Here is a 13,015-nt window from a genome sequence, read left to right on the forward strand (position 1 = left end):
ACCCAGCGATGCTCGGGGTGACTCCTCTCTCTGCATTTAGGAATCACTCCTGGCAGTGCTTGGGGGGCTCTGTAGGATGCCAGAGATTAAACCTGGGTCAGCTGCAGTCCGATCACTCGGGCACTAGGACCATGTGTTCTTTAAAGTATTTTGTTTGGCTGGTTTTTGGGTTTTTTTGAGCCATGCTGGGAGGTGATCAGGGTGATCAGGTGGCTCTGCTCTCAGGATCCCTCCTGGTGGTGTGGGGGGACCCCTCTGGGTTGCTGGAGGATCTGACCCGGGTCAGCCTCAATGCAAGTGGGCGCCCTTCCTATCGCCCCAGCCCTGAGAACCCTCATGTTCTCCCCTTTTTGGGGGAAGCACACTTGGTGGTACTCAAGGGGTACTCCGACTCTGCGGTCAGAAATCATTCCAGGCAGACTTGGGGGACCATATGGGAAGCCGAGGATTGAACCCGGGTCTGCCACGTGCAAGACAAATGCTCTGCCCACTGTGCTCTTGCTTTGGCCCCCTTTGTTTTCCATGTGCTTAAGGGGTAAGATTTTCAGGCCCTTTGAAGGGGGTGCGAGGGGTGGTCTCGGGTGCTTCGTGGGCAGAGGCAAGGGGTGGGAGCTGGGGCCACTCCTGCGGTCCCCATGACCTTAGCTATCAGCGTGAGCCAATGATGGTGACGATGGCAAAGCCCAGGTCTCTGAGCAGGGGACAGATGACCCTGGGAGCAGTGCACAGACTCCTTCATGAAACTCTGGGTTGGTTCTGCGGTGGGTCACTCAGTTCCGGGCCCTGGCTCCTCCACTCGTTGAAGTTGCATTTGGAGATGCAGAATGTCTAGAACTGATGCTGCCAGTCTTCCCTCCCCATGCTCCCTGCCCAGTGCCCCCCACACCCCTTCCCATCCTTTCCATCCTGGCTTCAGTTCTCCCTTGTCCAGAAGACAGTCCCTTGGGTCACACATTCAGACACTTCCCTGCCACCTCCGTCCCCAAGTTCCTTCTCCAGAGGCAGTGACTCCCCTCAATTGACCCTTGTGAGCCCTTTTCCAGGTGACTGCTGTGTGCTTCAACCTCATCGTTTTCTTTTTTCTTTTTTTCTTTTTTGGGTTTTAGACACTCAGCGATCACTCTCGGCAATACTCACTTGGGAGCCCTTTTCATAGGGGTGGTGGGGACTGAGCTGGGGTCCGCTTTGTGCAAGGCAAGCGCCTTCTGCACTGTCCTGTTTCTTCCTAAGTCCCCAAACACTCACGGTGATTTTTCACAGGACTTAGTGATACGGGACTAGTCCCTCTAACCAGGTGACTTCCCCCCCCCCCCCCCCCCCGCAGTACATCGGTGGCACATCCAGAGCAGAGGCCAGTTAGACTGTGATGTCTTCTTTACATCAATTTCTGCTCTCCTAGGGCGGCGGGTGGGGCCTGGGGTTGGACATGGGGCAGGATGTTTGTCTCTGTGTTTTCGTTTTTTTTTGAGCCACACCTGGTGACGCTCAGGGGTTACCCCTGGTTATGCGCTCAGAAATCACTCCTGGCTTGGGGGATCATATGGGACTCCGGAGGTCAAACTGCCATCTGTCCTGGGTCAGCTGTGTGTGCAAGGTAAATACCCTACTGCTGCACCATCACTCTGGCCCTGTGTTTGGTACTTTTGAAGATGACCTGTCAGCCCCACTGAGTGTCTTGTCTGTCTGTCTGTTTTCCTATTTCTTTTTTTCTCTCTCCCTTTGTGTCTACAACAATCCAAGGCCTTTGTGCAGTTGTTTCCAAGAACCCCAGACCAGCCAGTGACCCACACATCCCACCCGCCCAGGGGACACCTTAGACTGGTGGTTGAGCCCTGTGTACCCAGTCAGTTGTGGCTTCTGCTGCCCTAGAGGCCAGCAGGAGGGAGACTTGGATTCATTCATTTCGAGGCACCCTGAGCCCAGACAACCTGGGCTGGTTCATATCGGCTTCAGCTATGCTTGCCCCATGTACCACAATAAAGGGCTTAAGGGGGGGCAGTGCCAGCCTCCGACAGGCCCCCCAAATCTCCTCAGGGTCCCTGCTGGGTGCCAATAGCATGGCCAGAGTGTGGACCTCCCTGTGGCCTGTTTTTCTTTCTTTGCAACTTGATGATTCTTTTAGGTTGCTTGAGCAAAATCATGTTTCCTTCCCTTCAGGCCACCCACCCCCATACAGGAGGATGTGGGGAGGGGTGCACATCTCGGGGTCACTGGCTCCAGAAGTGGGCACTTTTAACCAAATGGAGCCTCCGGGTTCTGGTATCTTGCACCACCCGTCAATACAGCCGCAGGGCTGATATGGATCCATGCTTTGGGGTGGCCCAGTGCAGCAGAAAGGGGGGCTGTGGCTGACCTGAGCCTTCTGTCTGACTTGGCAGGGCAACAAAAGGAGGTGCCTGCTCTCGTGAAAACTCTCCCTCCTGCCCCCTCCCCATGTTTCCCACACCATAATAATAATAATAATAATAATGATAATAAAGTGGGAGAGGGCTATACTTTTTACCCCGGTACACGGGGGTGGGGGGCACTGGGCTCAGGCCTCGAATGCACACGGACAGTTGCTCTCTGAGCAAGCAGGAAACTTCACACACACATCACTGCTGAGCTGGGTCTACGAGCCTCCCCTGTCTGTCTACACAGCAAGAATCGGCCCTTTCCACCGTGCCCCGTTTTTAGACAGAGCTGCTGCCATGGGTTTGGACCTTCTGCTGCAGATTCTGAGGTCTGTGGTTCCTGGCCGTCTGTGGGTTTTAGAACCCATGCAGCAGGCCGGCTCCGGCTCCCCCATCCATCAGCTGCGGGTTTTTTTTTTTTTTTTCTCTGTTTCTTCTTTTTTCCATGCGGATTCTCCGTGACGGATGAACCTGTCTAATGTCTGACGTTGAGTGCAGGAGAAAGCCATATGCCACTGGCACTGGTTCCAGCCTCTGCCTTTGGATTGGGGGGTGGGGTGGGGGAGGCAGCCGGTGTGTGTGTGTGTGTGTGTGTGTGTGTGTGTGTGTGTTCCTCTAGTGACCTCCCAGGTAAGGGAGGCACCTTTACAGGTGCCCCACAGACACACCCTCTTTTGGACGACAAAAGAGGGGCCCCCCCAGTCTTGGCAAGCACCTTCACCCCACACCGCCCTCTGAACCCTTGTTGTTTCTACCGGGCCAGGCCGGCTGCAGCCACCAGGTCCGGGGCCCATTAGCAGGACCTGCCCCTTGTGGGCAGAGCACAGCTGTCTCTGCCGAGCTCATCCCGCCGCTGTTTCACCCCATTTTGTGGCTCTGAAGGATGAAATTGAGAAATGGAATTCCGCGCCGTCACCCTTCGCCGCTCCAATATGAGACTGCCGTCATCATTTTCATGCCTTGATTCCAAATCAAATGCCATTAGCAGCGCCCCCAGTCTCCCCCCCCAAGAGTATCTGGTCCCCAGCTCTGCTTTCAAGTTGGGACTTTGGGGGGCAGCTGCCTTTTCATGTGGGGGAGAGCTGCCCCCTTTTCTGTTCTTTTTTTTTTTTTCTTCCCCCCTCTCCTGGACTGTCTTTGAGCTTCTCGGTGCATTTGCTGTCGAACCATACAAGTTGCCAAGCGGGGCCCAGCGACCATTCTCTGGGAGGGCCGGTTGCCAGAGAAGGTTCCGGGGCTTTTCATCCTCGGGCGAAGGAGTGGTGGGACCAGGGGAGGGGGGTGGAAGGATCTGGGGGGCTCAAATTCGAAAGCAGAAGTAGCTTTCGGTCATTAGCACAACAAAGCTTCTCATAAGCTCCAAGATGCGGGGGTCTCCGGGGAAGGGGGCTGCTGAAATAAATGGGACTTGATAGATTTCCATATCATTTATAACTTCCCTTAATTACACTTGGAAGACTTGCCAGTAACGCTGGAAAATTGGCAGCCTCGATCCATTAGCGCCATTTTGCCGACCATGGCCAGCAGCTGGCTTCAGAGGGATGGTTCCCCGCCACTCACAATGAATCACCAGCCGGGGGTCTGGGCAATGAGGCCAGGCCAGCCTGGGTCCTGCGAAGGGGACCCCAAGAGGCAGGCTCAGGGCACAGGGATGGGGGGCTGGGAGACTGGGGCTTGTGTGCCCAGCACCGTTGCCATGTGATGCAGCCCCTGTGCCTGGCACAGCCCGTCCTCGCTCGCCCTGGGTTCTGGGCACTCGGGGAGGGGGAGGAACATGGGGTGGGGGCAGGAGAAGGGGCCAGGGATTCCAGAGGGTGCAGGAGGAAATAGGGTGTCGTCGGAGCCCACAAGCCACGCATGGTTCCCCATGCCCCGCCATAGGAAAGAACTAGCTGTAGTTTAGAGCTGCTCCAGAGCCGAAAGGAAAGTGTAAACCAGGTGAAGTGTGTGTTTGTGCATCTGTGAGTATGTGTGTCCGCATGCATGATACATTCAAGGACGTGTGTGTCTACAAGTGCAGTACCTGCATACATGTGTTGCACTCATGCATGTGCATCTGCGTGTGCATGTCTGCCTGTGTGTGTCTATGTGAACCCTGGTGGGAGGCATGATTCTGGTCAGTGCCAGCCGAACCACCTGGGACAGACCCGCAGGCACTGGGCAGGGCCTTTGCCACTCTCTTATTCTTCCCCTCTCCCCTAAAACTCGTTTGTGACCTTTGGGTCCAGAAGCCACACAGTGGGCAGGGGAAGCCTGCTTGTCCCCTCCTCTCTCACACCCCAGCAAGGGTAGCTGCAGGACACGCCCCTGCCACCATCGTGGATCCAGGCTGGAAAGGCGGTTGGGGTCCCGGAGGCCCAGATCCACCTTTGCCCACTTGGCTCACCAACTGAATCACTGTTGGGGACCCCCACACCTCCTTGGAGCTCTCTGCTCTGCTTGAACTCGGTCAGTCCTCCCAGGAGAGGAACCTTGGGGAGCTGGGACAACTTTACATGTGTGCCCCAGTACAGACACCAGCTGGCCCTTCAACTGACCACAGGCAAGATTTCGGGTTCACACTTGCTGTGGGGCGCATTTCCCATCCCAGAAACCCCCCAGAGCTGTTGAGGGCTGATCTGGTCTCAGCTGGATCCCTGGATGCTGGTACCACAGTGCTGCTTCTGGGCATCGGGTCTGTCCAGAGGCCAGTCCTGCAGCCTGGGTTGGGAGTGGGGCATAAGGGGGCGCTGGGAGAAGCCCTGGCCTCCCCTGCAGATGCCAGGAGAGCACCCGGCATGCTGGGGCTCCCCTCCTTCCAGCACCGCACTTGGCACCCCCATCCCTTCCTCTCTCCAGCTTCGTGTGCCAAGAGCGAACACCACCTGATTGGCGCCGGGTGCCCGGTCCCCACTGCCAGCGAGACAGCTGGTGCGGTCCGGGGGACCGGGAGGGGGCTTTGGCAATCTTTGGGGATTCCGGGGAGGCACTGGCTCTGGGTGCTCGGGCCATCCAGGACAGGCACATTCTGGGGTGCAGGGCCAGGAGCCCCCTCCTATCCCCACAGCTGATTTTCCATCTCCCTCTGAAGAGGAGACTCAGTGCAAGGGCTGGATACTCAAGAGCCCCTGTGAGAGCCAGCTCAGAAGCAAAAGGGGGATGGGTGGAGAGATAGCACAGCAGTAGGGCGTTTGCCTTGCACACGGCCCCCCTGGGATGGACCCTGCTTTGATTACTGGCATCCAATATGGTCCCCCAAACCTGCCAGGAGCGAATCCTGAGCGCAGAGCCAGGAGTAACTCTTGAGCACTGCCGGATGTGGCCCCAAAACCAAATAAATAAATAAATAAATAAAAATCGCAGGTAGGAGTTGAGAAATCTATTAAAAAAAATTTTTTTTTGTGGTTTTTGGGTCACACCCGGCAGTGCTCAGGGGTTATTCCTGGCTCCAGGCTCAGAAATTGCTCCTGGCAGGCACGGGGGACCATATGAGGATTCGAACTGATGACCTCTTTCATGAAAGGCAAATGCCTTACCTCCATGCTATCTCTCTGGCCCCAAAATCTATAAAAATTTAAAAAAATAAATAACCAAAAGAGGGGTGCAGAGCTACATGAGGGAGCATGTGGTGGCAGCCAAGCTCCTGGATTTCAGACAGAGCTCCGGAGACCCCCCCCCCATGGCTTTTTCTGCATTTCTGATCCTTACCTGACCCCCCCTGCAAAGGTGGGAAGGGACCCTGTGATCCTGATTTTGGCTGGCCCGGGGCAACCCAGGGTCACAGACAAGAACCCATTTGGAAGTGACTATGTAAGACTGACACCCCTCAAAGGGAGATACTCCCATCTGGAGGTGCATAATCGCCCCCAAGCTGTTATCCCCAAATAAATCGTGTCTCCCCACAAAAAACTAATGTCTACCACAGCATACCCCCAAAACTTCATTGGATTCTATAGACATTTCAGTGCAGAACATGGCCTGGGAGGGGGTCCACAGCTTGCCCCACCCCACCTGCAGTCCAGGAGCTTTATGCCAGGGAGGACTGAGCACCTGGGATGGGGTGGGGGTGCTCTCTGTCACCTTTGTTTTTTTTGTTTTTGTTTTTGTTTTGTTTTGTTTTGTTTTTTGGTTTTTGGGCCACACCCGGCAGTGCTCAGGGGTTACTCCTGGCTGTCTGCTCAGAAATAGCTCCTGGCAGGCACGGGGGACCATATGGGACACCGGGATCCGAACCAACCACCTTCGGTCCTGGATCGGCTGCTTACAAGGCAAACGCCACTGTGCTATCTCTCCGGGCCCTCTCTGTCACCTTTGTAATTGAGTGAGGGATCTGACCTGCTGGCCTGGTATAGGGACTGAATTCTTCTTTGGGGAGTGACTTGGGCCTCTCAGTGGTGCTCAGGGATCACTCCTGCAGGTGTGTCAGGGATGGAACCCTGGTTGGGGGTACTAACTGTTAGGAATCAGAGCCCTCAGAGGGGGACGCTTCCATCTGGAGGTGCATAATTATCCCCCAAGCTGTTATCCTCAAATAAATCATGTCTCCCCCCAAGAAAGCTGTGTCTACCACAGCACCCCCCAAATTTTGTTAGATTCTGTAGACATTTCCTCTAAGCCCCTGGTTGGCTGTGCACAGGACAGGCGCCTTCACTCCTGTGCTTGCTCCCAGTTGATCAGCGACTGTCCCTGTTCCCAAGTTTACTCTTGTCCACCCTCCGTTTTTCCAGGTGGCAGAAGGCCAGGAAATCTGCGTGATTGAGGCCATGAAAATGCAGAACAGCATGACGGCGGGCAAGACAGGCAAGGTAGGCTCCATCTGCATTGTGTCCATGTGGGACTCAACAGGGACCCGAAGTCCTCACATGCTTGTGGGCGCCTGGCTTAGGGACACCCCAGGAGAAGATAGCTGTAGGGCGCAGGAAGAGATGGGGAAGGACCTTTTCAGTTTGCTCTGGCCAAGTGCAATCCCATTGCCCTCCTCCCTGCAGTTTGGCAGTGGGTGCAGGGCAAGTTTCCTTCTAAGGCCACATCTGACCTGGGCACCTCTTGGGCCTGAAGCAAGCTTGGCTCTGTGTCAGCATTCCCAAGGGGTTGGGAAGAGGAGGAGAACTGAGTTTGCAGGCTCTGAATTTCCAGGGACTGGCCTTGCTGCAATACAGGGGCCTTTAAGAACATGAACCACTTGTAGGTTTCTGCTCAAACACATTTTTTTTTCTTTTCCTTATTTTATTTTAATTTTATTTTATGGGGCACACCCAGTGGTGTTCCAGGGTTACTCCTGGCTTACTCCTGGCTCTATGCTCAGAAATCACTCCTGGCAGGCTTGGAGAACTATGTGGGATGGGAGGAATCACATCCGGGTTCCTGGGTAGGCCCTGTGCAAGGCAAACGCCCGCACCTCTATCGCCATCCTATCTACTATCTATCCAGCCCCTTAAACACATTCTTTAAGTTGGTTTGTTTTTGTCTGTATTCAGGGCTTACTCACTGGGGGGACTCCCAGACTCTTCGTCAGAAACATGTGGGGGACCAGCACACAGTCTGTTTATGCAGACCCTGTGGTGGGGTTGTATGCAGGCCCTGTGACCTGGTGTCCCTGCACCCCTGTGCCCCGCCTCACCTTAACAGTCCTGAGTTGCTTCCAGTAGATGGGCTGGGGCGAGCCCTGGATTGAGGGTCCCGCCTTGTCTGTCAGTGTTTGACTTTCTCCATTCACCTGGCCCAAACTGCACGGTGCACCCAGGGTCCCCTTCCATGAGAGCATCGCTGTTCCCTGCAAAAAGCACCCAGGGCCCGCAGACCACTAAGAAATGCAGAGGGGCCGGAGAGATAGCACAGCGGCGTTTGCCTTGCAAGCAGCCAACCCAGGACCTAAGGTGGTTGGTTCGAATCCCGGCATCCCATGTGGTCCCCCATGCCTGCCAGGAGCTATTTCTGAGCAGATAGTGAGGAGCAAACCCCAAGCACCGCCGGGTGTGGCCCAAAAACCAAAAAAAAAAAAAAAAAAAAAAATGCGAAGTCATGGAGCCGGAGCGGTGGCGCAGTTTTAGGGTATTTGCCTTGCACACAGCTGACCCAGGATGGACTGTGGGTGATTCTCAATTTCCCATATGGTCTCCCAAGCCAGGAGTATTTTCTGAGCATAACCCCTGAGCTTCACCGGGTGTGGGCCCTCCCCTTCCAAAAAAAAAAAAAGAAGTGCAGAGGCATGAGGTTCTGATCAAGCACAGGTTATTGTGTGGTTATCGAGTCCAGCAGAGACCTGATGAGTAGGCCCCAGCTGGAGGCCCCAGCCCTGCTTCCCTTCAGTCCCAGGCACACTCACACCAGAATCTTCTAGAAGTGAAAGAAAACCACTCTCTCTGGCCTCACTTCAGCCATTCTTCCCACTCACACTCAAATCTGGATGAGCACAAACTAACTGAAAGTGGGGAACCCTGAGAGGGAGGCAGAGCCCTCCCCCCACTCCACACACACACACACACACACACACACACACACACACACACACACGGCTGTTGTAAAATAAATCCCAATGTTGTGAGATCACCTCACACACCATCTCTCCAATTCCAGGCGGATAGATCTGAAGAAGCAGGGTACCCAGGAAGGATTAATAACCCAGGCCAGTCAGGAGAGAGTCATGGAGTCAGTCTGCTTTCACCTTGTGATATCTCTGAGTGCACTAAGCCAAAACTGACTCTTTTTCTTGGGGGGTGGGGGCACACCCAGCGATGCTCAGGGGTTACTCCTGGCTATGCGCTCAGAAATCACTCTTGGCTTGGGGGACCATATGCGATGCTGGGGGATCGAACCACAATCCATCTTAGGTTAGCGTGTGCAAGGCAAACACCCTACTGCCTGCATCACCACCACTCCAGCCTCAAAACTGACTCTTTCTTTATTAAACCAATGCCCATTCACCAGGAGGGGGAAGGTGGAAAGACAAAAGCATCTATCTAGGTGGGCTTTTGCATAGCAAAAGAGGTTTTAAGGAAGATGGGGGAATACCTTTGTTTGGAGTCAATAGCCTACACCCCAGCTCTCACTGACCTTTGGTCAGTGCCTTGTAAACACTAGCCTTGATGGAGCCCCAGGGATCCTTCTGGAACCTTCTAGAGCTCCAAGAGTGCCCCAGGCGACTGGATGTTAAAAACTGGGCACATCAGAGCATTCAGGAAGCCAGCACAAATTCTCTGGGTGGGAAGGACAAAGACAGGGAGAGCATGGAGAGGTCAGGGGTGGCTACAGACTAGAAAAGGGGGATCCTGGGCAGGGCTTTGAGCTCTGGCTCTGTGCTGTCCCTTCACCCCCTCCTAGTCTAGTAGTAATTCTAATCTCTCTCTCCTCTCCTCTCTTCTCTCTCCTCTCTCACTCTCTCCTCTCTCTCCTCTCCCCTCTCTCCTCTCTCCTCTCCCCTCTCTCCTCTCTCCTCTCCCCTCTCTCCTCTCTCCTCTCCCCTCTCTCCTCTCCCCTCTCCTCTCTCTCTCCTCTCCTGTCTCCTCTCTCCCTTCTCTCTCTCTCTCAGGTGAAGTCGGTGCAGTGTAAAGCAGGAGACACGGTGGGAGAAGGGGACCTGCTGGTGGAGCTGGAGTGAGAATTTCCAGCCTCTCAGGTCTTCACTCCAGTTTATCATGCCTTTGTATCGACCCCTTTCACACCCAACTGATTCTCAGAGCATCTTGAAGGGACACCCCTGGGTGCTGCAGACTTTTCACATGGTCCTATTTATTCTAGAGTCCAAAACCAACGGTTCTGCCAAAATAAAATTAAAAAAATCTCGCCAATGGAAATTGTTACTGATAGACTTGTACATAAGATTTATACTTTTGCTGAGACGTTCCCAGCGTCAAAACGAAGTTAATAAAAACGAGCATTTGTCTAAATATTCACTTTTGTTCTTGTTTTTGTTCTTTAAACTGAAGACAATATACAGGGGCAGTGCCAGCTGCTCCAGCTCTTAAGAACATTTACATTTGGGGCTGGAGCACATTGACGAGGAGGGACCCCCATTTCATCCTGTGGGCTTTTGCTTTTTGGAATGGATCCTCTTGACTCCTAGAGCTGCTGTGCATCCTTCCTAAGCCACCACGCCCCCTGCAAGGGGTAAGAGTTTGCTGTTTGTGGGGTTGGGAGCGCACTTGAGGACCCCAACAATGCTCACCGATGCCTGTTTGTTCCCTCTCCTAAGACCAGGCTGCTCTTGGGGTTCCCTCGTCCTTTGTGTCAGTGGAGCGTTTCCCACGGAGAAGGGACTAAAAATAAGGCTGGCGTGTGATGCCAGATGCGGTGTCGGGCAGCTGTGCTGTCACGGGAACCCCCACAACCACTCACCCCCCAGCCACGGTGGCAAGTGCATCCCGCACAGCCCTGGGGGTGGGGAATGATGGGTGATTCGTGCCTGTGCGCGGTATTTTTAAGTGCTGTTTGCTGGCGAAGCTGCACTTTCTGTCAGCCTGAAGAACAAATTACTGAGGTGGTGCTCTGCCTCTGAAAGGCAGCCCTCCACGTGCACCCCACCCCGGCAGGCAGGCGCGGGAGGCAGGAGGCAGGCGGGATTCTCTGTGCTAGCATCCGGGCTGGGGGCTCCGGGTGCGCTCCTCTTCTGAAATCCAGCTTCGGCTGCACCAGGGAAGGGGTGCCAGCTCTGGTTTTGCTGGGAGGGAATGAAAAGCTGCTTCTCACCGGGGATGGAAAAGGGTGAGATCCACTCCAATTTAACCATTTCTGCAGCTCAAATGATAGATAGCACAGGGGCCAGAGCAATAGCACAGTGGTGGGATGTTTGCCTTGCATGCACTGACCCAGGAAGGACCTGGGTTCAATCCCTGGCATCCCATGTGGTCCCTCAAGCCTACCAGGAGCGATTTCTGAGCACAGAGCCAGGAGAAACCTCTGAGTGTGGCCAGGTATGCCCCCCAAACCAAATCAAAGCAACAAACCGTTTCTGCAGACGCTCGACCTGAGGGAAACACAAGACCACGAACCAAACACCTCACCCCACCCCTGTGTACCAACAGACGCCCCTCCGTACACCTCTCTCGTTGGTCTCGAGGTTCATTTTATTACCACTCCGCCATCCCCAAATCAACACTTCTTTCTCTTAGGGCTGCTCCAAGTCAGGTTGCTAAAATCCAGCAACCACCACAGGTCTTTGGACATTCATTTAAAAAATGTCACCTTGTAGTGAACACAGAGCCAAAAAAAAGAGAGAAAGAAAATCAAGAAACAAATCATGGCAAGCAGAGGAGTGGGGTGTCATCTTACATACAACTACAGTATGGGGATTCTTTAGGTGGCATGTGGCAGGGTGCAGGGAACCGCAACCCCTTTCCAATACAATTGAGAGCTGCAAGCAGCAAGCGCTAGAGTGTGGTGCTAGGTGGAGAGCTTGGGGGGGGGGGGACACAATCGTGTTGGCAGCGTGTCACCATTATTCTTCATCTGTTCTCCCGTGGGTTATAGCGCAGCCCGTGGGCACCCTTCGAGTCGTAGTTGTCATGGTAAGGCAGGTGGACCCACTCGGGCGGGTAGGTGGCCTTGCTGTAGAGGAAACACTGCAGCGTGGCCTCCTGCGGGCAACCAGCCTCTTGGCCCTCGCCCTCCAAGACGATGGTGGCCGGGGTGCGCTGGTACATGGTCGGGCAGTCCTCGAAGTCATCCAGGTACCGCAGCATCTTCTCGTCCACGGCATACACCTCGCCACGCACACGGTAGCCCTTGCCAGGCAGGTGCAGCAGGTAGGGGACATTGTGCTGCCCCGCGATGACCAGCGGGAAGGGTTCGAGCGTGCGCCCGCAGCTGTGGAAGGAGGCGCAGCCGTGAGCACTGTCCTGGAGCACAGCGTGGTTGGGCTGCCCACGCTTGAGCGTCCCGTACACGAACACGAACACGCATGCCATGGCCGGCCGGGCTGTGGGCACAAAAGGGGGTGTTGTTAGTCTTGCAAGCGGGGGCTATGGCCACTGAGCCCAGATTTGGGTCCACAGCTGGCGATGCTTGGGGCTGACTCCTGGCTCTGTGCTCAGGAATCACTCCTGGCGGTGCTCGGGTGTGGGAGTGATGCGTTTTTGCTTTACTCAGGTTAATTCTTTTTTTGTATGTTTGTTCTTTTTGGGCCACACCCGGTGACGCTCAGGGGTTACTTCCTGGCTATGTGCTCAGAAATTGCTCCTGACTTGGAGGACCATATGGGACGTTGGGGGAATCAAACCACTGTCTGTCCTAGGTTAGGCATGTGCAAGGCAAATGCCCTACCACTTGCGCCACTGCTCCAGCCCATACTCAGGTTTATTATTTGCATGTACTTGTCTTAAATGGGTGGGAAGGAATCTCTGGCTTTGCCCCCTTTCCCTATCTCTTCCCATTCCATGGGAATGGTCCAACTCTTCCCAATAAAGAAACTTCTTCGGACTTTTGATCTCACAGGGGACTGAGATCTCACAGGGGTGGGATGGAAACAGCCAGACTACAGGGAGCTGTCGGGCTGACTCTGGGAGCAGCGCCCAAGGTCCCCAGCCCTTAGCACTGGGCGGGCCCAGCTGTACTTCCTTCTCATTTTGGGATCCAGCCCCCTGTTTGCCACCCTGTTATCTTCCTAGCTGGACACCTGTGGGCTTGTCTCCTTTCCTTGTGCCAGAGTC

The 13,015-nt window shown here is 54.6% G+C and overlaps 2 protein-coding genes across 2 annotated transcripts in view; one reads left to right on the forward strand and one right to left on the reverse strand.

Annotated features, from left to right (window-relative positions):
- PCCA (propionyl-CoA carboxylase subunit alpha) overlaps positions 1–10,258 on the forward strand; it is a 263,459-nt gene extending 253,201 nt beyond the window's left edge. Inside the window, exons 23-24 of the mRNA XM_049778616.1 lie at positions 7,100–7,177; positions 9,901–10,258. Of these exons, the coding sequence (XP_049634573.1) occupies positions 7,100–7,177; positions 9,901–9,969 (147 nt within the window). The 3' untranslated portion in view covers positions 9,970–10,258. The remainder of the gene's footprint in view (positions 1–7,099; positions 7,178–9,900) is intronic.
- A 1,158-nt stretch (positions 10,259–11,416) lies between these two features.
- GGACT (gamma-glutamylamine cyclotransferase) lies at positions 11,417–12,288 on the reverse strand. Its single transcript, XM_049778634.1, has one exon. It carries the CDS (start codon positions 12,272–12,274, stop codon positions 11,813–11,815), a length of 462 nt encoding a protein of 153 aa, XP_049634591.1. The 5' UTR covers positions 12,275–12,288; the 3' UTR covers positions 11,417–11,812.
- Between the last annotated feature and the right edge of the window lie 727 nt (positions 12,289–13,015).

Source organism: Suncus etruscus, chromosome 8, assembly GCF_024139225.1.
Source record: "Suncus etruscus isolate mSunEtr1 chromosome 8, mSunEtr1.pri.cur, whole genome shotgun sequence".
Lineage (NCBI taxonomy): Eukaryota > Metazoa > Chordata > Mammalia > Eulipotyphla > Soricidae > Suncus > Suncus etruscus.

What these genes read in the sequence shown, in the direction of transcription:
- GGACT (XM_049778634.1), bottom strand. Translation starts at nt 12,274, where the DNA reads ATGGCATGCGTGTTCGTGTTCGTGTACGGGACGCTCAAGCGTGGGCAG.